This window comes from Microcaecilia unicolor, chromosome 10 (genome assembly GCF_901765095.1).
Source record: "Microcaecilia unicolor chromosome 10, aMicUni1.1, whole genome shotgun sequence".
NCBI lineage: Eukaryota > Metazoa > Chordata > Amphibia > Gymnophiona > Siphonopidae > Microcaecilia > Microcaecilia unicolor.
This window is the reverse complement of record NC_044040.1, coordinates 145163790-145187665: the sequence shown is the minus strand read 5'-3', so window position 1 is coordinate 145187665 and position 23876 is coordinate 145163790. Positions and strand designations below refer to the sequence as shown.

The following is a 23876-nucleotide window of genomic DNA, read 5'->3' as shown; positions in this document are numbered from 1 at the left end:
AAGTACCTGGCAGATCCCAAAAAGTAGCAAGATTTCAAGCTACTTATTCTCAGGGACACGCAGTGGCTTTACCCAGGTCTACCTTAATAATAATTTATAGACTTTTTCTTCAGGAACATGCCCAAGTCTTTTTAAAACTAATCTACGCTAACTGCTTTTACCACATCCTTCAGCGATGAGTTCCAAAGCTATATGCTGAGTGAACAAACATTTTCTCCTGTTTACTTTAAATGTACTACTTAATATATTCATGGGAAGTCCCTTAGTCTTTGTATTTTTTGAAAAAGTAAACAATAGAACTTCATTTATCCATTTCATTCCACTCAGGATTTTATATACCTCTGTTATATTCTCCTCAGCCATTTCTTCTCCAAGCTTAGAGCCCTAACCTCTTTTTCCTTTTAGGAGAACTGTTTCATCCCCTTGTACCTTTTCTAATTCCGCTATATATATATATTTTTTTTTTGAGATGGAGTGATCAGAATTACACACATTACTCAAGGTGCAGTTGCGCTATGGGCATTATGGTGTTCTTAGTTTTGTTGTGTATTCCTTTCCTAATAATTTCCAACATTCTTTTTTGCTTTTTTTGGCCACCACAGCACACTGAGCAGATTTTAACTTATATATTTTCTTCTATTATTTAATGCAAAGAATTAATAGACTGTTGGTTCTAGAAAAAATTGTATTCCCTTTGGATTCTGAAAAAGGGAACTCACATTACTCTTATTAGATATCCACAAGAGTCTACAACAGTTCTAAGTCATCTACATTTTCAAAGAGCGTAGGTGGACAAGAGTTAGCTCCATGGGAACACAGAATATATTGGAGGATCAATTGAAGCTGCTCGTGTTTTCTTAATTTTTATCATTTACACTAAGAAAATTTATAGTACACTACAATACACTTCCCAAGAAACAAAGTTGTACAAACATTTGTAATAAATGCACCATGAATCCTGCTGCAAATATCACACAGAAGAATGTCACCACTAATAGAGTCCTGCTTATGATTTTTCTGTCCTCTGAGATTCTTCCTTTGTGTAGAAGGGTCTGTGAAATCTACTTCACTGTATTCACTATGAAAACAAGAAAAGACAGAGAGCAGTCAGTGAGATCATGGCAAGTTCCACATTTTCATAGTTAAGTCTTTTAACATAGTAAATGACTACAGATAAAAGACTAGCATGGTTCATCTAGTCTGCCCAGTAAGGTGGCTAGAGTTGTACTTGCTGCTTCGTGTACCTCTCTATGCCTTTGTTTAAGGTTGTAGGGTTGTACTGGCCACTCCATGTAGACCACACCTTTCTGTGGCTATGTTTAGAGATGTACCCGCTGCTCTGTGTGGGTTATACCCCTTTATGCCTGTGAAATTCATTTAAATTTTGTTTTGATTCCATCTTGCTATATAGGGATCTTTTGTGTTTACACCATGCCTTTTTTGAATTATATCATTCTTTGTCCTTACCACCTCCACTGGGAGGGCATTTCAGGCAACCTTCACTCTTTCCATGAAAAAGAATTTCCTAATGTTGCTCTTACGTTACACAACAGATTATATTAGTGATACAATATTAAGAATTACAATGAAGTAAGGAGGAGGTTGGGAACTAGAGATCAGGGCTGTCGAGAGGGGGAAGCGGGGGGGGGGGGGGGCAAATTTCACCGGGACCAGCCTCCAAAGCAGGCCCAGCGCTGGGGTCTGCCTCTGTCCTGTTCCTGTCAGGACCTGGGTGATTGCGTTAAAGTGATAACCCAGTCCTGGCACACAGGAGCAGGAGAAAGACAGGCCCCCCTTGGAGGCTGCGGAGGAGCAGACACACTGATACAGGAAGGTATAGGACAGTGGCGGCCTCAGTAAGTGAGCAAGGGGCAAAACCCACCAGAAACCCACTGTACCCACATATAGATGCCCCCTTCACCCGTAAGGGCTGTGGTAGTGGTGTACAGTTGTGGGTAGTGGGTTTTGGGGGGCTCAGCACACAAGGTAAGGGAGCTATGTACCTGGGAGAATTTTATGAAGTCCACTGCAGTGCCCACTAGGGTGCCCGGTTGATGTTCTGGCATGTCAGGGGGACCAGTGCACTAGAAATGCTGGCTCCTCCCACATCCAAATGGCTTGCATTTGGATGTTTTTGACATGGACGTCTTTGGTTTCAAAAATCGCTGAAAGTCAAAGATGTCCATGTCTAAGGACGTCCAAATTCAAGGACGTCCTTGGTATTTTTGAAACGAAAGATGGACGTCCATCTTGTTTCGAAAATACGGTTTTCCCCGCCCATGGAATTGGACGTTTTACAAAGATGCCCAAATCCAAACATAGACATTTCTTTCAAAAATGCCCCTCTAGTGTCGTCATTATGGGCCCCAAAGTGACTGACCTCATTAAAAGCTGATTGAGTGGGAGGTGACAAAGGATAGTGGTACATGGAGTTTACTCAGAGGAAAAGGGCATTACCAGTGATGTGTTGCAAGTTTTGGCTTTTGGCTTCTTGTCCACTTCTTTTTAACATTTTTGTGATACTGCTCAAGGGCTGTTGGGTAAGATTTATCTCTTTACAGATGACCCAAAATTTTTAAATTGGATAGACATCTGGGATGGTGTGAATAATATGAGGTGGGATCTAGTAAAATTAAGAATGGTCTGGACTTTGACAGTTAAGATTTAATGCTAAAAAATGCAAGGACAAATGGAGCAGTGCAGTATAGAGGATGAAATACTTCTGTGCAAAAAAAAAAAGAGTGGGATGTGCAGGGTGATTGCGCCTGATGGTTTAAGGTGGCCAAATGATTAAAAAAAGGTGATGGCAAAAACCAGAAAGATGCTTGGGTGCGTAGAGAGAGGAATGGCCAGCATGAAAGAGGAGGTGATAGTGCCTCTGCATAAGTCTCTCAGTGAGACCTCATTTGCAGTACTGTCTACAATTCTGGAGATTGCACCTTCGAAAGAATATGAGGATGGAGTCAGTCCAGACAGTGGTTACCAAAATGGTCTTTATCAAAAAGTATATGGAGCCCAGATAAAGATCTCAAATTGTATACTTTGGAAGAAAGGCAGAAGAGCTGTTATATGACAGTGACATTTAAATACTTCTGTAGCATAAATACACTGAAAGGAAGCTCTGGATTGAAGGGGCATAGGATAAAAGTGAAAGAAGATAGACTCAGGAGTAATCTAAGGAAATATTTCTTTATAGAAAAGTGAACACGTGGAATTGCTTCCCAGCAAAGGTGGTGAAGACAAAGGTCGTATCTGAATTCAAGAAAGCATGTGACAAATCCAAAGCATCTTCAAGGGAGAGGAAAGGATTGCAGAGCTTAGCAACTGGCATGAATGGGTAGGCTGGATAGGCCAAATGGTTTTTATCTGCCATTATTTTCTAGATTATTACCTAGATTGGAAGCTCTTTGAGCAGGGACTGTCTCTCTATGTCAAATGTTCAGTGCTGCATGCGTCTGGTAGCGCTATATAAATGCTATTAGTAGTAGTAGTATGTTTCTATGAAAAGAAATAAGAGGGAAGGAATATTTAAGAGGTAAGTGTTGGTTTGGGAAAAGTCAACTAAATTAAGAATGCTATAGTTTTTTGTGTGTTTTTTTTTGTAAATAGTACAGCCTAAATAGCCTTGATGTTAATAATTAGATGGTTTACAGGCAGATGAACAATGGGAATGATATTCAAAATGGGACGGTATCATATATAAGTATAAGCAGTGATAGTCACATATTACATGTATAGATAATATGTTGTGCTAAATTGCCAAAAAAACAGGTTTACCTGGTGTCATGAGTAGACTGACCTTGGGGCAATGCTCTCCTTTTATCCCTTCCTCCTCCTAGCTTTCCCAAACCGTCACATGAAGAACATGGAGGTTCATTCCTCCCTCCTCTGAGAAAACAGGACTCACTTCACAGTCTCCCACCTTTGCCTACCCTTCAGGGAAGAGCTGGTTTGTTATCCATCTCTTTGGGGCTCCACCCATGATTAGTGCTATGGTTTCACTAGGGCTTCCTGTTGATCCTGGATTGACTCCTAGGGGATTCTCTGGGTGCATAGGGCCCCTTCCCTCCTGTATAAACACCCCCCCCCCTTTGTCTCTGACATCCCTAAGTGTCATACTGGTGCCACATAATTAAAACATATACCCCCCTCATTCTGTAACTTTAGCACCTAAGTGTAAGTTCCATTTGCATGCTGAGATTACAGAATACTATTTGCACTTCTGAATGCTACATTCACATGCATAAGTACTGGTTGGGCGCTAAGTGGTATTCTACAAACTTTGCATGCAACTGCAAGTGGGGAATGTACATGTGGACAAGGCATGGGCAGGTCCAACACTTAGGCACATAATACTGTACACCACCTTGAGTGAATTCCTTCAAAAAGATGGTAAATAAATCCTAATAAATAAATAAATAAACAAACATATAAAATCCTATAAGTTATGTGTTACAGTGCAACATTTACACCTGCCTTTTACATGCTGTGTTAGTGCCTAAATGCTGGAATGCAAATGCAGACTTACACTCTGTTCTAGAATGGAAACTTGTTGTCCAAATGCTGTTATACAATTCGCACTCAGTGCCCAAATTTGGACAACCTTTATAGAATAGTGTAAGTCAGCATCTGTGTGCCTACATTTTGCTATGCCCGCTTATGTCATGTGAATGGCAGGTGTATATGCACATTTCTAAGTGTGGCAAGCTATACGCATAAGTTACAGTATTCTACAAGTTACACATGTAAGATGGAGACACACTGGTGCCTCTCCCATATTCCATCTACACGACCATCCCCTTGCAGTTATGCGCTAAGGCTAGATTCTATATATGGCGCCTAGAATCTAGGCGCGTCCGATAGAGCCAGCTAGGCATATTCTATTAGACATGCCTAAATGTAAGTGTGATATATAGAATACACCTTGGGCTGGGTGGACACGCCTACAATGTAGGCACATCCATTTACACCAGTGAAAAACTGGTGTAAATGCATACATCTAAATCTACGTGCACTGGCCCAAATTCTATAACCGTGCACATAGATGTGTTTGATAGGCCCAGCATGCCCAAACTCCTCCCATCTCCATGCCCCCTTTTTGGCTGCACGTGTGAGAATTTATGCACACTGCTTTATAGAATACACCTAACAAAGCACGCACATAAATTCCACTTAAATCCAATTAGTGATAAGTGGTCATTATTGGCCACTTATCATGACTAAGTGGTTCGTTAAACAATCGAGTCATGCGCACAAATCTACGTGCACGCCTCAACACGCCATATATAGAATCCAGGGATAAGGCACTTATGCGCTCTGTTACAGAATAGCATGTAGTGCACTTACATGCATAAGTGCCAATTTTCTCAGCACTAAAACACACAAAGGGCCAGATTTAGTAAATGGTGCTCAAAATTAGGAAGTAGGAAAAATTCTCACCAAACGCTAATCTATAAAGGGTGCTCCGGGCTGAGCACCTTTTATAAAATAGTGCTTAGCACGGACTCCCACGCCAAACATTCAGCGCAAGGCCTTATGCCTGGTGAAAATTGTGGCATGGAAATTGGGAGCACAACCCCAGTATTCTATAACACTGCGCCTGAATTTTTGGAATGTCCCTGACTTGCCCATGCCCCTCCTATGGCCTTGCCCCCTTTTGTGTTGCATGGGAGACACTTATAGAATAGCACGTAGGCAGGTGTGCATTCAAATCTAAACTAGTGCCAATTTATGTCAGTAACTGATTGTTAATGGCTTGTGAACTAATTAATTTGCCTGTGCATCTGCCTTGTGCAGTCATAAAATTGCTCTGCTAATCTATAAATATGATCACTTCTATGTAGGCTAGTATATTCAGCACTGTTTACTAAACATATAAGGATCAATTCTATAACTTGGGGCCTTGATTTAGGCACCACAATGGAGCATGCTTAGCTCCACTTCTATAATGGCACTTAGGAGCATCTAAGCCATTACAGAATACTAGCTTTGGCATGCAAGAATTTAGACACACCCACTTACAACAGGTCAATTACTGACGTAAGTTTGCACACCTAAATGGGCCATGCAACACATGCAACCAATAGTACTCTATTGCACATGTCGCTGCGTGGCAGTATGTGTACGACAAGTGATATGCTAGTGGTTTCAGCGTGCCTGTTTTGTGCACCAGACACTTGTATCAGATTGATTTTATAAGCAGATTGATTTGTATCCACACATCTAATAGAGACTCCTGATGCAGGCCTTTGGCCGAAGCACAGGCCAGTACTGAGTCGAGTCAGTGGAATGGATGAAATAAAGAACTGGACTTCACAGTATCGTCTATCTATTGATTTGGTTCCTTCACTGTGGTTGTTTTCCTGTCCTCTTTGCAAGGGTTGTTTCCTCTGTGTTGTTTGTTTCTGCCCATAAGTATGCCCTCTTGCAGTTACACGCTATAGCACTTAGGTGCTATCTTATAGGATAGTGCCTAGGGCACTTAGGGGTCTTTATATTAAATTGTGCTAATGAATTAGTGTGCATTAAGTGCCATGTAGCCCAAAGGTATGCAATGGGCTAAGCGGCATATAGCGCACACTAAATCCATTAGTGCGCCTTAGTAAAAGAATCCCATAGTATGTAAGTACCAATTAAGATGCCATTTACTTATGCAAGATGTGCATAACTGCACACGCCTAGTTATAGAATTGCCCTGTCCCACTCTGCAGAATATGCAAATTATTTGAAATGCCTAGACTAAACATTTCAAATTATTTTTTTGCTATCCCACTGAAAATTTACTTCCCTTTGTAGAGGCAATAGAGGTCTAAGAAATGCTCACCAGACAGAAAAGGTGACCAGGAGGAATTAGAGAGATGTACCATCATGGAGATAGTAAAAAGACATATTTAGGGGTAGCCAGCAGGCAACAAAGGACCTTGAACTTAGCACAAACAGTTATTAGGAAATCTACAGTAAGATGTTGAGCAGGGACTGGCTTTTCATGTTAATTTGTACAGCGCTGCGTAAGTCTAGTAGCGCTATAGAAATGTTTAATAGTAGTAGTAGAAGATGTGTGTTCAAAACAGAGTCACATAAAAGGTGCAGCGTTATTTTACATGAACATATGGCCAGCAAAAAAGAAATTGGAGAAGATTAGAGGCTTAATTTACTAACCCCTGATATTCAGCCCATGGCAGTCTGCAAAATTTAAAGGTGATTAAAGGTGCTGATCACTGTAGGCTGTATCTGACCTGAATATTCAGTGCTGGGATTAATTCAGACATTAGCAATGAATATCTGGATCTTTGGCGACTGTAATGTTCTGTACTGATATTCAGTTGCACTATCTGGTTAAGTGCGGTTGCATATCAATGGTAGAGCTGGCTATTGCGATTTAACTAGGTAGGAGCCTTCTTACATGGTTAAATCTCTTTTGCACATTGACCCCTAAAGACTTGTCTCCCAGTCTGTGTCCATGAGAGAAAAGACCAGTACATGAGGCCCTAGATGAGCAATGAGAGCAGCATAAATTAGTCTGTACACTCTTTTGTCCTGCTTGTCAGCTAAGGCGGTATAGCAAATCTTAAACTATAAAAACTTTGCAAAACTGATTTAGAAATTGCGTCCCCATAGCACTCTTTGTGGGGGGGGGGGGGGGGGGATACATTTCAAAGCTGTTTTCTCAGGTAAAAGTCCTTTATCTGTGGAAATGGGCTTTTAAGAAACTAACCTCTCTCCCCCTAATTCTATAAATTTTGGCACACAACTTTGCAACTAGCATGTAAAATTGCACATACAAGTTACAGAATAGCACCTAACTTAATTGCTTAAGTGGGTACTAATTGGATTTAACTATTTTAACTTTTTACCATTATTTTTATTAAGTTTTAAAAAGAACAAACACAGAAATTAAGGCAAAGTGCATGAGTAAAAAGTAACTACATTGAACTAATGTGGCTAGTTAAAACACATCCCCCAACATCATTTGTGCACAATTTATTTATGAGGTGTGTCCCTGTGAAAGGGACATGCTAAACAGAGTTGACAAGAAGAATGTACCATCTTTCCATAGCATATCTCCCCCTCCTCCAAGTGTTGTTGCAATGGACCAGATAAGACTTTGTATTTTACAGTCAGAAGAGTGCTGTGAGAGCTCATGAGAGACAGCTTTTTATTCCCTTTTCTCCTGAATGAAACCTGCAGGATGAATGCCTTATTGATAAAGTTGTGATGATCAAACTAGGGATGTGCATTCATTAGACCCTTATAAAGCAACGCTGGATTCTCACTGAGTTATTCAACTCTATTGGATATAAGACAAGTGTCACTTTTGCTTTGCTTTGCTGTTTGTCTTTATTTTGCTATGAACTTTTTTTTTTTGAACACTTAATTGCAGCACTACATTATATATAAATATATTTTGAAAAATATCGTTTAAACCTTTTTTTCTGAGCTGAATAACTATTTTTAGTGGCAGCTGTGTTTTTTTTTTCAGGATCTGTGATGGCTAGGTATGTGAAATTATTTTTTGCTTAGAATTTTCACATTCTGATGAGGTCCTTTTTCTCCACATTGGTTGTGTGTAGTGGGAATCTAATGATTTTTGAATGATATTGTTATCTATTATTTTGTTTATTTCATCCTATCCTTTTTATAGTGGTCCTTGTGGAAGTATGACATTTTGTGTTGTTTGTGTGCTATCAATAGTGTGTCCTCTTCTGAAAGAGCACGCATTATTCACAAAGAGGGCATATTGTTCAGGAAGTGTACACTGTTCCCTAGTAGTGTATAAATGCACTAACCATAACCCAAGCACAAATTCTGCATCCTTTCATCATGAATAGTGCACACTCTTTGTTAACAGTACAGACTCTTTCAAAAGAGTGCAAACTCTTAATGACATTGATCCTGTGATGACAGAAAGAAAAGAAAAATGTTCTGGAAACAATACAGGAAGAACCTAAAACGAAAATTTTCTGGCTGCATACCCCTAGTTCAAACAGTGATAGCTGCTAGCTTATTTCAAGATGCTAAGGAAATGGTTTCCCTTTTTTTTTTTTTTTGTCTTTTCTTTTTGGAAGGAAGATGGTTCCACCTTTTCTTCCTTCCAAAAGCTGGAAGAGGTTGCTCAAGAACTGAACAAAAGCCTCAGTCCTTCAAGTTTCTCATCCTCTTGGGAGGGAGATTAGTACTTGAATTCTTTCAGCAACATGTTTTTGTGACTGGGAATTGCCTTGTAGTGTTGGGGGCTGTGCACTTCACACCCTGTGTCACTCAACTCTGACGGATCTGGTGCCAGCCCAGCAGAGACTTCAGAAGAGTGTGCACCCAATTTGGAAAGAGTTCACTATCTAATACGATGATGAGGAGAAGAATGGAAATATTAGCAGAGGCTAAGCAGTGGAATATAAGTGCTAATGTAATGTAAAAAAATAGGCTCTCATATATAGCCCCGATAGCATGAGAATGACAATGCTTATATTTACATGTAGTCTACACGTGTGCCTGTGTGTATTATGAAATATGCAGGTACATTGCAGCTCTTTGTTCTGTTCAAGCTATGTCCTTCTTGTCTTCCCACCCAAACCCACTTCTCCTCTACCTCCACTCTCTATCTTGGTTGATAACACCCTCATCGTCCCCGTCTCATCTGCCCGCAACCTCAGTGTCATCTTCGACTCCTCCTTCTCCTTCTCTGCGCATATCCAGCAGATAGCCAAGACCTGTCGCTTCTTCTTCTACAACATTAGCAAAATCCGCCCTTTCCTCTCTGAACACACCACCAGAACTCTCATCCACTCTCTCATTACCTCTCGCCTTGACTACTGCAACCTACTCCTCACTGGTCTCCCACTTAGCCACCTATCCCCCCTTCAGTCCGTTCAGAACTCTGCTGCACGTCTTATCTTCCGCCTGAACCGATACACTCATATCACCCCTCTCCTCAAGTCACTTCACTGGCTTCCGATCAGGTACCGCATTCAGTTCAAGCTTCTGCTATTAACCTACAAATGTACTCGATCTGCAGCCCCTCCTTACCTCTCAACCCTCATCTCTCCTTATGTTCCTACCCGTAACCTCCGCTCTCAAGACAAATCCCTCCTTTCAGTACCCTTCTCCACCACCGCCAACTCCGGGCGCCGCCCTTTCTGCCTCGCCTCACCCCATGCGTGGAACAAACTCCCCGAGCCCATACGCCAGGCCCCCCTCCCTGCCCATCTTCAAATCACTGCTTAAAGCCCACCTCTTCAATGTCGCCTTCGGCACCTAACCACTACACCTCTACCCAGGAAATCTAGACTGCCCCAACTTGACATTTTGTTCTTTAGATTGTAAGCTCCTTTGAGCAGGGACCGTCCTTCTTTGTTTAATTTGTACAGCTCTGCGTAACCCTAGTAGCGCTCTAGAAATGTTAAGTAGTAGTAGTAGTCCCAAGGAACACATATGTGCAGATTACAAAAAGCAAGTGCACTCTTTCCATGTGCATACTTTATATGCATGTATGTGGTCACAAATATTATTTAAAGAAACATTTTGTATGCGTAAAATAGGCTTTACACATGGAGGAAACTTTATAAAATCACCCCATAGTGTTGCTTCTTATTGATCCTTTTCCTTAAATCTCATATATCCATGTACCTCTTTCTATTGCTTTTCTCTATCAATTTTCTCAAATACTGCATTATAGGTGCTAGCATACCATCATAGTCGTTCTGTTCAGTGGTGCATCATCAGCTCGTGGCTTGCCCTGCTGGGAAAACTCTGAATTCTCCCGATAATCCCGAGTTTTCAAATGTTGCAGGTCTTGTACTGCCTGACTCTTCACTGGTAGAGGAGGTCTGGTCCGTTGTCCCTGCTCTCCATGTGAACCCATTTCTGGCCCACAGGGTTTGACTAATTTCTTGGCTTGTGCTGAATTCTCTAAAGTCATAGGGGTTGACAACTTGCCTTGCCCCTTGTTGCTTATTGCAGTTTTTTCCTCCATAGAAGTGGACGAACAAGTATACGATCTGGCTCTTGGGTTGAGCACAGAGGGGGATAACTGCTTGTTAAAGGACCTGCTGTTTTCTGTCTCTTGAGTCTTGGTGTGAAAAATGTTCCGAGATGTTGCCAGTCCTAGAATGCTATGAAACTCTTTCCCAGTGGTGTTTGGGCAGTCTGGTTCCTTCCTGGAACTTTGCTTTCCCTTTGAACTCATAAATCCATATAGGGGGTTTTCAAACATTTCTGAAGGTTGTGGATCCTCCTGGGATGAAATATCCGTCATGTCCTTTCCCATATCTGAGCTGCAATTAGTGGGAGGGAAAAGAGGAGATCGATTATTAGAAAGTGCATATAATCCTTGATAAAGAGAAAGGAAGGAACCTAGAGGCAAGTTCAAAACAAGGAAGAGATTTATGAATAGAAAATATAGGACCTAGGGAACATAATGAGAGAGATGTCACTTCAATGAGGACTGCAGCTATACTCGTGCACCTGCTCTGAGGCCCTGATGCTCAAAACTCCAGTGCTATTCTGAATAGAGTGGAGGAGTGGCCTAGTGGTTAGGGTGGTGGACTTTGGTCCTGGGGAACTGAGGAACTGAGTTCGATTCCCAGCACAGGCAGCTCCTTGTGATTCTGGGCAAGTCACTTAACCCTCCATTGCCTGCCACATTGAGCCTGCCATGAGAGGGAAAAAGTGCGGGGTACAAATGTAACAAAAAAAAATAAAAAAAAATAGTGCCTTAAAAATACTGCCAGAACAGTGCAGAAGAATAATGCCCTAATGCTCAACACTAATGAGATGCAAATATAGGTGTGCTCATAGCATTGAGCATTAGGGAGTTCAGCGGGAGGATTGTGCTTGGTGCATGCGCAGAAGAGTTCTGCAGTAAGCGTGGCTCCTGTGTGAATGCACCTGGTACAACCTGAACATGGAGCACAAATTGGCGTCTGTTTTCTGTGGCCTAAATATAAGCGTTTTTAATTTACATTTTTTTTTTTAGCTTGGATGCTTATATGTAGAAGTAGGAAACAGATGCCAATATGTGCTTGCACTGAACATTAAATTTTTTTTTTTTTTTTTTTTTAGCATGGATGCTTTAAATTTAGATGTAGGAAACAGACGCCAACCTGTGCTTTCATGTGGGGCTGCTGTTTCTCACAACCAGCGCTTAAGGGCTTGCACAGGCTTCCTTCTGCTGCAAGGAATCATGAGAGAAACATGAGAATCATGGGAATCCCTTCCTCCAACACCCTAACGCCGGCTCTGACCTGGCGTTATATTTTGCAGTGGTAAGGCAGTCTTATTTTGGGTGCTCTTTTTTTGAGCATTGGGAAGGAATACAAATGACCTCATTAACAGAAGCTTGACTACATTTGCATGCTTGTCTGCGCTAGTGCTTGGCGCACTCGTTTCCTGCGCTTGACCCCTCTGAACATTCTGCACAGGTAAATGCAGGTGCTAGTACTGTGCTAATGGCCTCTAACACCTGCATTTACTTTTGAGCATCTGGGCCTGAGAGCATCTGGTGATGTCTGCTTTTCACAGATTTTGGGTTGTTGTATATAGCTAACTATCTCTGAATTTGTGATATTTTTGTCATATCATCAGACAATATTTTGCTTATCATACAATAGAAAACAGAGCAGAAAAGACATGGCCCAGCTAACTCCCCCACAGTCAGCGTTAAACACAGATATTCAATGCTGGATCGTTTCTGGTGACCGGCATTGAATATCCGGTTTATTTTTGGCCGGTTCCAACTTAACTGGCCAAGCCGATATTCAGTGCTAGCCGGTTAAGTTCAAACTGGCCAAAGACATACCAGCTATTCATGAAGCCACACAGGCAGCTTAACTGGTGCTAAATATTCCTGGGTAGCCAGTTATATCACGCAATATAACCAACTAGCCGCTATCTGTGGATCGGGGATATTCACTGGGAGATAGCTGGCTATGTTCCACTGAATATCGGTGGATAGCCGGCAAAGTGCCATTTAAGCAGTCAGGTACCATTTTTGGCCTGTTCAATGGTTTTGAATATTGGGGGAAGGGGGGAATAGTTGCACTTCATAAGTCAATTTAGATGTGCAGTATGCAAGAATGTAAAAACTTCTTTTAACTAGCACACAAAGAGGTGGGAAAATGTGGGATACAAATGCAATAAATGAATAAATAAATATAGGGACGAGTTTGAATAATCTGCATTCTTTGTAATTGTGGGCATTGTTAACCTTCCTACATGGGAGCCAGTTTGAAAATGGAAATCACTTGTGCTGTCTCTCTTTGAAAATGAGCACTTTTAGGGCTAGATTCTAAATATGGCGCTAAAGTGCTATTCTATAAGCTAGGCTTAAAATTAGGTACGGTTTACAGAATAGCGCTTATGCCCAGGAATCATGCCTAACTTTAGGTGCAGCCATTTGCACCAACTGACACGTGGTGGAAATGAATCCCCATTATTCTATAACAATGCACATTAATTTTAGGAACGCCCCTGTTACACTCATGCCCCTCCCATTTCTGCACCCCTTTTTCCAGTCGCGCTTAAATTTTAGGCGCGGATCCTGCATCTAAATTTACAAATAAATGCCAGTTAAATTTAATTATTATCAATAATTACTTGTTAAAACGCCAATTATTGGAGCTAAATAGCTCATTATTCAATTAAATTATTATTAAATTAAATTGCACACGCAAATTGAGTGCACACCCAAATTTGCACAAGCAATTTTTGGTGACTTTTATAGAATGTCTCGGTCTCTGTAAGCATTCATATACTTTGCCCATCTGTTTGTGCTGGCAGCCAGTTGGAGACAAAATAGTACACATACATTTGAAATACAAATGTAGATATGGGCGCAATTCTATAACTTGGCACCAAGATGTAGGTGCCACAATGTGGCATGCTTAGGTCCAATTCTACAGAATACTAATAAAGTTTCATTGGCACGCCTAAATTTACAACAGGTCAATGGCTGATGTAAGTTGGTGTGCCTAAGTGCACCATGCAATGCATGCAACTGACAGTATTCTATAAGCTATGTGTGTTGCTTGGCAATATGCCCATGCTGTACCTAAGTATACAACTTCCTAGCAGTTACACACTAAGGGGGTCTTTTACAAAGGTGCAGTAACTTTTTAGCATGTGCTAAATGCTAGAGATGCCCAAAGGAATATATGGGGGTCTCTAGCGTTTACCATGCACTTGTTTTTAGTGCATGCTAAAAACGCTAGCATACCTTTGTAAAAGGCCCACTAAGCAAGTTTGGCACATACTTTATAGAATAGCACCTAGCACTTACAAGCAAAAATGCCAATTATTAGTGCCTCTGACACGAAGTGCTAGCATTCTATAAACTATATGTGCACTTGGCTCCTCCTAGTAGGTAAAGATACTAAATTAATGAATGAAAAGGATGCTGTTTTCCCTCTCCCAAAGTAGACATGCCTATGGTAATGCCTCTTTTTTACAAAGCAGGACTTTTAAGCACTGCCGTTTTGGCATGGCCCTTTCAGCACTGCTGTTTGGATACCTATACATATTGGCACTGGACATTTGGATGCCAACATAGCAGCATCTAAAAGTCCTGCTTTGCTGAGAGTTTCATGGGTGCTGCCCCGAGATCCCCAGCCAGATCTGGTCCCTAACCCTGATAGCCCAGGTGGTCAGTTCTGTCTTCTCTTACCTGCACAATGGTGGAGGAGGAAAGAAGGAAGGAAAAGTGCTGCTGAAGTGAGGTGGGGAGATCCTTACTAACCAGCGCTCTGCTGAGTAATCTAGCACCAGTGTCTTCGGTGCAGATGAGGGTACCAGGGGCAGAGCACGCTAAGCAAGCATTGAAAGTGAGAGTAGTGTTCTCATCCCTGAAGAGAGGGCTGGCTCTTCCGGAGAAGGCAGCCATTGTGCAGGTAAGAGGAAGGAGCTGACTGCAGGAGGTCTCGGTGTTAAGGACTAGATCCTGCTAGGGCTCTTTTTGGGGTGGGGTCCAAAAGTCCTGGGTGCCCAAACAGTGGTACCCAAAAGTCACAGGAGCCCAATGGGCAGAACCCAAATGGTGGGACTTGAAAGTGAACCCCCCCCCCCCCGACTCTTTTTAACCGAACTAAAATTATACACATTATGGAAAACTGCATGTATTTCTAGCCAAGCAAAGGGTAGTTTTCAGACAGGCCAATTTAACTGGTAAATGGCTTTTGAAATCTGCCCTCTAAACCTGATGTCACTGAATAGATACACACATGAAATCTAAAGATCTCATTATTGCAAAGCTGCATTAGGTCCAGGAACATTCACTTGGATGTCTCTAACTGTATTTAAAAAAAAAACTGTTCTGTTTCTGTTGAGCTTCTTCAGATGTCTCTACAAAGAGATGGATTTGACTATAGTTTAATTTTTATTCAGAGTTGCATACACTTACAGTTCTTGATTTTGGGAGCAAACTCGACTTGTAGCTGGATGAGTGAATTTCTTTGGAGATACGGGTGACCAGGAGGGTGATGTAGAGGGGGATTCACTATGTGCCAGAATAGGTGAGTTTTGTTTGGTTCGCTGGTCATATCCCCAGAAGGGTGGGTGCTGCTCAGGAGAAGTTTGCTTTTGTTGGTTGGAAGTAGGAAGCTGTTGGGAGTTGAAGCCTATTCCCATATAGTTTGGATTGCTAATATCAGTGGGGGTTAAACTGGAGAAGTGAGATAACCTAGGAAGAAAGAGGAACAGAATATAAATGCAGCATACACAAACAGACCTCTTCTGAGTCTGATACTTTCCCCTTTCATCATACTAACCCCTGAGAAAACTGTGACATTAGCTAGCTAGCTACATTTTGACAATCTATTGTTAGTTTGACACCATAAAACACAATGTTGTAGTACGTTTTTGTGAATTTGGTTTTACCTTCCTGGTCTACTGCCGAAATATATCAAACAGATGTTCCTCTGAGGAAATTAACAAATGTTCAGGTTGCACAGTAAGTCAAAATCAAAGACTCTGCAGGTTGCATTTTTCAAACACATTACTTTCTTGAAGTGATTTTTTTCCATAGGTGCCATGAGGATAAATTTTGAAGCAATTTATGTCGTTAAAAAGTGTTGTGGCTGTGCGTATCAGCTCTCAGAAGATTGATCTTCTTCAATGTGGCTAGGTCTGTGTATTGTAGCCAGTGGGGGCCTGAACTGAGCATGTGCGGGAGTGCCAGTGTTGGCAGCTGAAAGATGCTGCTGACTTGAGCGTTGTTCTGGCTGCATGGGGGACTGATGCAGGAGACCTCTTCAGCTGGAATGGCTTGGGTATCCCTACCAGTCATTTAAGTGGCGGGGCTTGAGCCCAAAGTGGGGCAAGTCCTCCCCCTTTGGAGCAACTGAGGAGCAAGCCATGCTGCTCCGTTTCAATGGGGAAGCAAAAAGGAGGTAACAAGATGGCTCCAGGGGTTACAGTTGTTAAGGGACTAAAGGATTTGCATTTTCAACCATCTAATATGCCACTGTTAGATTGTTGAAAATGCAAATCCATAGGTCCCTTAACAACTGTAACCCCCGGAGCTATCTTCTTACCTCCTTTTTGCTTCCCCATTGGAACGGAGCAGCGTGGCTTGCTACCACTGTAGCCCCCAGTGGTGAGCACACTTCCCTCCCAGGAGGTATCCTTATCAATTGGGGGGGGGGGGGGAGGCCTACCCCTCTCCCAGAACTTTTTTGAAAGAAGACACCATAAGTGCTCTGAGTCATGAGAGTTTGGCTGTAGTAAATTAACTGAGAATACAGTTGAAAAGTTTAATGAACAAGACTCTAACATATCTCAAATGGTTAAGAGCCTAGATAAGGTGGAGCTTCAAGTAAAATCTTGTCAATTTGCAGCAGCTGCTGCTGCTAAGCATAACCTGTTGGTTCACCCTAGAATGGAAGCTCCAGAAAATGCCTCCAGAGCATGTAATTTCCATTTGTTAAATTTTCCTTTGACGCACTATATTTCACCTTTAGAGCTGTTTAAATGTATTTAAGACATGGGTTACAAATATCTATTGAAGCTTTGGAAATTAAAAATGTGTATCTTCTAATCCAGAAGGAGATTTTGATAATTTGAGTTACCAGACAGTTTAGATTTAACAAAATTTCTGGAATCTCGATGGCATATCAAAACGAGCTACTTTGTTGGTTACATTAAGCTCTGTACAGAAGGAAATGTAAATGTTAAATCTTATTTTCACAAAAAAAAAAAAAAAAAAAACGTACCATTCTGTATTAATGTTTCCGGATGTGGCCATATCAACTCAGCTAAGACATAATGCCTTCAGTTTAAGCCTCGTGTTTTAGCAATTGGGGGTACATTCTTTCTGACGTTTCCCTGTAAGTGTCTGATCACTCTAAAAAACGTTCATATATTTTTTGGATCCTATGCATTTAGGGGGTCTTTTACTAAGCTACAGTAGCGTTTTTAGCTCTCAGTAGAAATCAAATGACAGTAAATGCTGAGCCGCCCATAGGAATATATTGGGTGTCTTGGTGTTTACTGCCAGCTGATTTCTACCGTGAGCTAAAAATGCTACCATGGCTTAGTAAAAGACCCCCTTTAGAATTATTTCTTTCAAATAAGGTGGTTGATTGTTCTTTGGACGTTAAATAGTGACGCTCAGGTTTATTAAGGGCATAATTTTATTTTTCTCCACTCTGTACAATTGCTTAGGATATTTTGTCTTTGACAAAATTGATTTAAAGCAATAAACCCAGTTGTTCTCTTCTTGATATTTATATCCCGCCTTATTCTAAGGCAGGTTACAGTAAAACATACATAAATTTTAAAAATATGACAAGATATACAAATTATAAGTTGTAGACGCATCTAACATTAAACTGCTGACTCGTAGGAAAAGTCCTTATCCAGATTAAGTCACTGATCACCAAAATATTTCACAAAGAAATGTCTTGAAATTAGACATTGCCTTACTGCGAGTATCAGCCAACTTACAAGTGGGGAAACATAGCTGCTTAGTGGCCTAGAATGTATGCAATGTGGTAATGTTACTTATGTAATTTTGATTTTTTCTTATCTGTTTTCCTTAATATTTTCTTGTAACAGTAATTAAATCTCAATAACAAAAAAAATATACATATATATCACCTGACCTGGTCATTTTCCAGCTTATTTTTGAAAGAGAAAAACACCTATAGTGCGACCTAAATTGGGAGAAAGACGTTTGTCTTGCAAAGGCGCCCAAATCGGTATAATCGAAAGCCGATTTTGGGCGTTTCCAACTGCACTCCGTCGCGGAAACAAATAAAGTTGACGGGGGCGTGTCGGAGGCGTGGTGGAGGCGGAACTGGGGCGTGGTTATCAGCCGAGGAGAGATGGGCGTCTTTAGCTGATAATCGAAAAAAAAAGGCGTTTTTACCGTGATTTGGGGTCACTTTTTTTGGACCCTTTTTTTTTCATGAACAAGTCCCAAAAAAGTGCCCCAACTGCCCAGATGACCACTGGAGGGAATCGGGGATGACCTCCCCGGACTCCCCCAGTGGTCACTAACCCCCTCCCACCAAAAAAACCCCCACTTTAAAAACTTTTTTCCCAGCCTGTATGCCAGCCTCAAATGCCGTACCCACCTCCATGACAGCAGAATGTGTTCGATCCTGTCACAGCCTTTCCCTGGGTCAGATGTGGCTCTCGGGTGCAGTACAGGGTCACATCAGCATTGCATTGTGGTGGGTGTAGGGTATTGGGCTCCGTGATTTCATTAGCTTGTGTTACAGTCTCACAATGTTGGTAGTTGGTAGGCTCTTCTCCCATGGTGCTTTCCCCCTTGCCTACTAGGTCAGAGTGTGCCCTGTTGTGTTTCCTGTTGTAGTCCATGCGGTAGTGGCCATTTTTGTAAGCCAGTTTTAGTTCTCTTTCCTGTGTTAGCCACGTTAGACAACTTAGTTCTTCCCTTGAATGTGGCTGAAAGAGGGCATTGTACAGCATTCTGCCAGCTCTGACCTACTGCTCATCTCAGTACCAGGCAGACTCGTTGCCAGTGGGGCACAACCTCTGATCTGCAGTTAAATGTGAGTAAAGGCGGTTATTCCAATAAAGGACGTTTTCGTAGAGATTAGTCTACAGGTGTCAACTGGTGTGCCAATGTTATATAGCAGCAACCAGTCCTAGAGGCCTGCGTGTATGCAGGTCCCTGGAGCACTTTTAGTGGGTACCGCAGTGCACTTCAGCCAGGTGGCCCCAGGCCCATCCCCCCCCCCCACCTGTAACACTTGTGCTGGTAAATGGGAGGCCTCCAAAACCCACTGTACCCACATGTAGGTGCCCCCTTCACCCCTAAGAGCCCCCTTCACCCCTAGTGTTGTACATTTGTGGGTTTTGGGGGAGGGGGGTTGGATGTTCAGCAACCTTGGTAAGGGAGCTATGCATGTGGGAGCTTTTTCTGAAGTCCACCGCACTGACGTAGGGTGCCCAGTTGGTGTCCTGGCATATCAGGGGGGCGAGTGTACTACGAATCGTGGCTCCTCCCACGACCAAATGGCTCGGATTAGGACGTTTTTGAGCTGGGGGTTTTTAGTTTCCATTATTGCTAAAAAAAAACAAACGCCCAGCTCAAAAACGTCCATTTTTTCGAAAATACGGTTCGGCCCACCCCTTCACGAACCCATTCTCAGAGATAAACGCCCATGGAGATAGGCATTTCCGTTTGATTATTTCCCTCCACGTCTACTCACGGCCTGCCTCTGGGGTACAGTACTAAAAACAATCATAAAATCATATAAACATAAAATAAATAGATTACAGAATATACAACATGCAAAAGGTAAGGGATCCAAATCATAAATTGTGTACACTAATAGAGTATAAAGAAGAAAAACAAATTACAACATAATTCACTTACAATTATATTATACATCCATTCATGCATTTAAATTAATAAGAAATCATATAAATAAAAAACCATAAAAAAGCAAAACTTAAAAAACTTAGTACTAGGTGTGGTGCAAATAACAATCAACAGGCTAATTTTTAATGGAAAAGTGTCTGCAGTGATACCTCCATGATTCATTCCAAGAAATATGTTGTCTAAGGTTCAGACCAGGTGGAGAGATCAATTTAAAAGATAATCAATATACCTTTTTATTTATTTATTAGGATTTATTTATCACCTTTTTGAAGGAATTCACTCAAGGTAGTGTACAGTAAGAATAAATCAAACATGAGCAATAGGCAATTACAGCAGTAAAAATATTCAAATAACAATACAAAGTATGGCGTGGAGGGGCATAATCGAACAGAAACGTCTATCTCCATGGGCGTTTATCTCCGAGAACGGGTCCGTGAAAAGGGGCGGACCGAACCGTATTGTCACAAAAAATAGACGTCCATGTTTTATTCGACAATTTGTGAGCTGGGCGTTTTTGTTTTTCAGCGATAATGGAAACTAAAAACCCCCAGCTCAAAAACGTCCTAATCCGAGCCATTTGTTCGTGGGAGGGGCCAGGATTCGTAGTGCACTGGTCCCCCTCACATGCCAGGACACCAACCGGGCACCCTAGGGGGCACTTTTACAAAACAAAAAAAAAGGTAAAAGAGCTCCCAGGTGCATAGCACCCTTCCCTTGTGTGTTGAGCCCCCCAAATCCCCCTCAAACCCACTGCCCACAAGTCTACACCATTACTATAGCCCTAAGAGGTGAAGGGGGGCACCTACATGTGGGTACAGTGGGTTTGGGGGGGTTGGACGACTAAGCATTAAGCAGCACAATTGTAACAGGTGGGGGGGGGGATGGGCCTGGGTCCACCTGCCTGAAGTCCACTGCACCCCGTAACAACTGCTCCAGGGACCTGCATACTGCTGCCAGGGAGGTGGGTGTGACATTTGAGGGTGAAAATAAAAAGTTGTGAAACCTCATTTTTTGTGGTGGGAGGGGGTTAGTGACCACTGGGGGAGTCAGGGGAGGTCATCCCTGATTCCCTCTGGTGGTAATCTGGTCATTTAGGGCACTTTTTGGGGCCTTATTCGTGAAAAAACAGGGTCCAGGAAAAGTGCCCTAAATTCTAGCTACAAATGCATACTTTTTTTCCATTATTGGCGAAAGGTGCCCATCTCTCCTCGGCCGATAACCAAGCCCCAGTTCCACCTTCGCCACGCCTCCGACACGCCCCCGTCAACTTTGTACGCTTCCGCGATGGAGTGCAGTTGAAAACGTCCAAAATCGGCTTTCCATTATACCGATTTATTCGTTTTTGTGAGATAAACGTCTATCTCCCGATTTGGGTCGAAATCTAGGCGTTTTTCTCTTTCAATTATAAGGTGGATAGTATACTACTTACAATGTCAACACAATAGTAATAGAACATTTTAATTGACAGTGAAGGGCACAAGAAAAGATGGAACATATAGATAGGTAAGAGAGTAAGAAAGTAAGGTGACTAATTTATAGAAAGTTGTACATGAGGTCAGAGAGATGGTTAAATATTATCTCAGCTAGGGTAGGAGTGGATAAACATATCCTGCTGCAGTATTTGCAGCCCATGTCACTCCTTGTGTGCGAGACTAAGTTAGTTACTTCTTCCATTAAAAGCCTGGTTGAAGAGCCAAGCTTTCACCTGCTTTCTGAGGTAAAGATATCTTGTGTTAAGTGGAGCCTTTCAGGCAGTGCATTCCAGAGTGTGGGGGCTTCTCCAGTGAAGGCTCGCTTGCGAGTACCACATCATGTAATGTCTTTTGGAGAGAGTGTGGTTAGTGATAGTCCTTGAGAGGATCTTAGTGTTCTTGGCAGTGTGCATAGGATCATCCTATTCTTCAGGTACTCAGGGCGATTTCCTTTGAAGGCCTTGAAGATCAGACACAGTTTTAAATTTAGCCCTGTATTATTGTACTGGTAACCAATGAAGTTTTTGCAAAAATGGTGTGATGTGGTCACGTCGCTTGCAACCTTCTATGAGTCTTGCTGCTGCATTCTGAATCAACTGGAGCTGGTACAGGCCTTTGCAGTCAGACCACTGTATAATGCATTGCAGTAATCCAGTCTTGATGGTATCATAGCATGCACAACTGGGATAAGATTTACCTTCTCAATGTAAGGAGAGAGGCAGCGTAGCTGTCACAAATAGTAGAAGCATCTCTTGAAGGTTGCTTGGATTTGGGGAATCAGAGTAAGTGTTGAATCTAACTGTATTCCAAGGTTCCTGACTTGTGATTTGAGGGGGAGTTCGTACTTCTCAAAAGGGATTTTGATGTCAGGTATGTATCCACTTCCTCCCCCCTCCCAACCTAGCATCTCCTCTTTATTTCCCTATCCTCCTAAGTCCTTATTCCCGCTACCCTGGTGCAGACCCGTAGCCAGACACCCACATTTGGGTGGGCCTGGGTCCAAGATGGATGGGCAGAAGAACTCTGCCCTGTCCCACAAGTGATTTGGTCTCTCACTTTCTTGCCTGCATGCCATATAGTCTCTCAAACATCCCCCTACCCCGCGTACCTTTTAAATAGCAGATTTTCACCGGCAGTGAGCAGCAACTAATACACACTGCTCATGTTGGCCCCACAGTCTTCCCTCTGATGCAATTTCCTGTTTCCACATAGGTGGGAATACATCAGAAGGAAGGCTGGTATGCAGGAGGGACGGTTGTTGGGAGTTTTTGGCTAGTGGGGCTTGGGCATCCCTGCCAGCCACATCATAGGCATTCTGCTACTGGGTGGGCCTGAGCCCAAAGTAGGTGGGCCTGGGCCCATCCAGGCCCACCTTGGCTACGCCACTGCCCTGGTGCCCTTGCATCTTTCCTCTAGGTCATATTTCCTGGCTGGACACCCACCCCTCCCATCACATCACCTCACCTCCCTTCTCTCCCTTCCTCCATGAGCTCTCCTCCAGATCTTTCTGTCCCCTGCAACAGCTCCCTTCTCTGCATCCCAGCTGGCCCTTCAGCAGTAGCTGTCACCAGATCACCTGAAGACCTGCAGGCAGCTGCGATGTCATCCTCAAAAGGCACCATGGGACCCCCCTCCCCAGCTGAATACGCATTAACAGCTCTGCAGGGTCCTGACCTTATGGAAACAGGAAGTTTGTATTCTAAGGGGCGGGACACTGCAGATTCGTCAGTGTGCAAGTAGCTAGGAGGTCCCGTGCTGCCTTCAGAGGATGTCATTGCTGCTGCCTGCAGGTCTTCAGGTGATCTGGTACAAACAGCAATGCCAGCAAAGGAGACAGTGAAATTACAGTGGCTGTTTTTCTGTTTTACTGGCTTCTCACTGCGAAAACTGTCCAGGTCCCATGTTCCTGTTCTCAAGCAGTTTGTGCTGCTGAAGTGAAAGGCTGTGCCAACCAGCACCAATTGGAAGGTCAGAAAGTATGGATGGGCCATAGCCATGATTGGGTGGGCCTGGGCCCACCTAGGTCCACCCGTAGCTATGGCCCTGATTGCCTTACCACCACTACTACTACTACTACTACTACTATTTAACATTTCTAGAGCGCTACAAAGTGTATGCAGCGCTGTACAAACACAGAAGAAAGACAGTCCCTGCTCAAAGAGCTTACAATCTAATAGACAAAAAGTAAAGCATTTAAATTTAAAATATTTAAGCAGTCAAGCTTACCAACTGGAGAGTTTTCACATGAAAACTGAGAACCTTGAGCTCTCAGTTTACCACTTGAGATTTACAACAGAGCAAAAGGTTTCTTCCTTCCTTCTTTGGAACTATGAAGTTAGAGCAGGGGTTCTCAACCCAGTCCTTGGGACACACCCAGCAAGTCAGGTTTTCAAGATATCCATAATGAAAATGGATGAGATAAATTTGCATGCGTTACCTCCACTGAATGCAAAGCTATTTCATGTATATTCACTGTAAGAATCCTGAAAACCTGACTGGCTAGGTATGTCGTGAGGACTGGGTTGAGAAATATTGACAGGCTTAGGCTGCATAGAATACTTATA

The 23876-nt window shown here is 42.5% G+C and overlaps 1 protein-coding gene across 1 annotated transcript in view; it reads right to left on the bottom strand.

Moving 5' to 3' along the window:
- Positions 1-467: 467 nt before the first annotated feature.
- Positions 468-23876, bottom strand: part of INPP5D (inositol polyphosphate-5-phosphatase D) — a 420594-nt gene continuing 397185 nt past the window's right edge. Inside the window, exons 26-28 of the mRNA XM_030216155.1 lie at positions 15389-15667; positions 10685-11270; positions 468-1078 (exon numbers count right to left, since the gene is read on the bottom strand). Coding sequence (XP_030072015.1) covers positions 1076-1078; positions 10685-11270; positions 15389-15667 — 868 coding nt within the window. The 3' untranslated portion in view covers positions 468-1075. The remainder of the gene's footprint in view (positions 1079-10684; positions 11271-15388; positions 15668-23876) is intronic.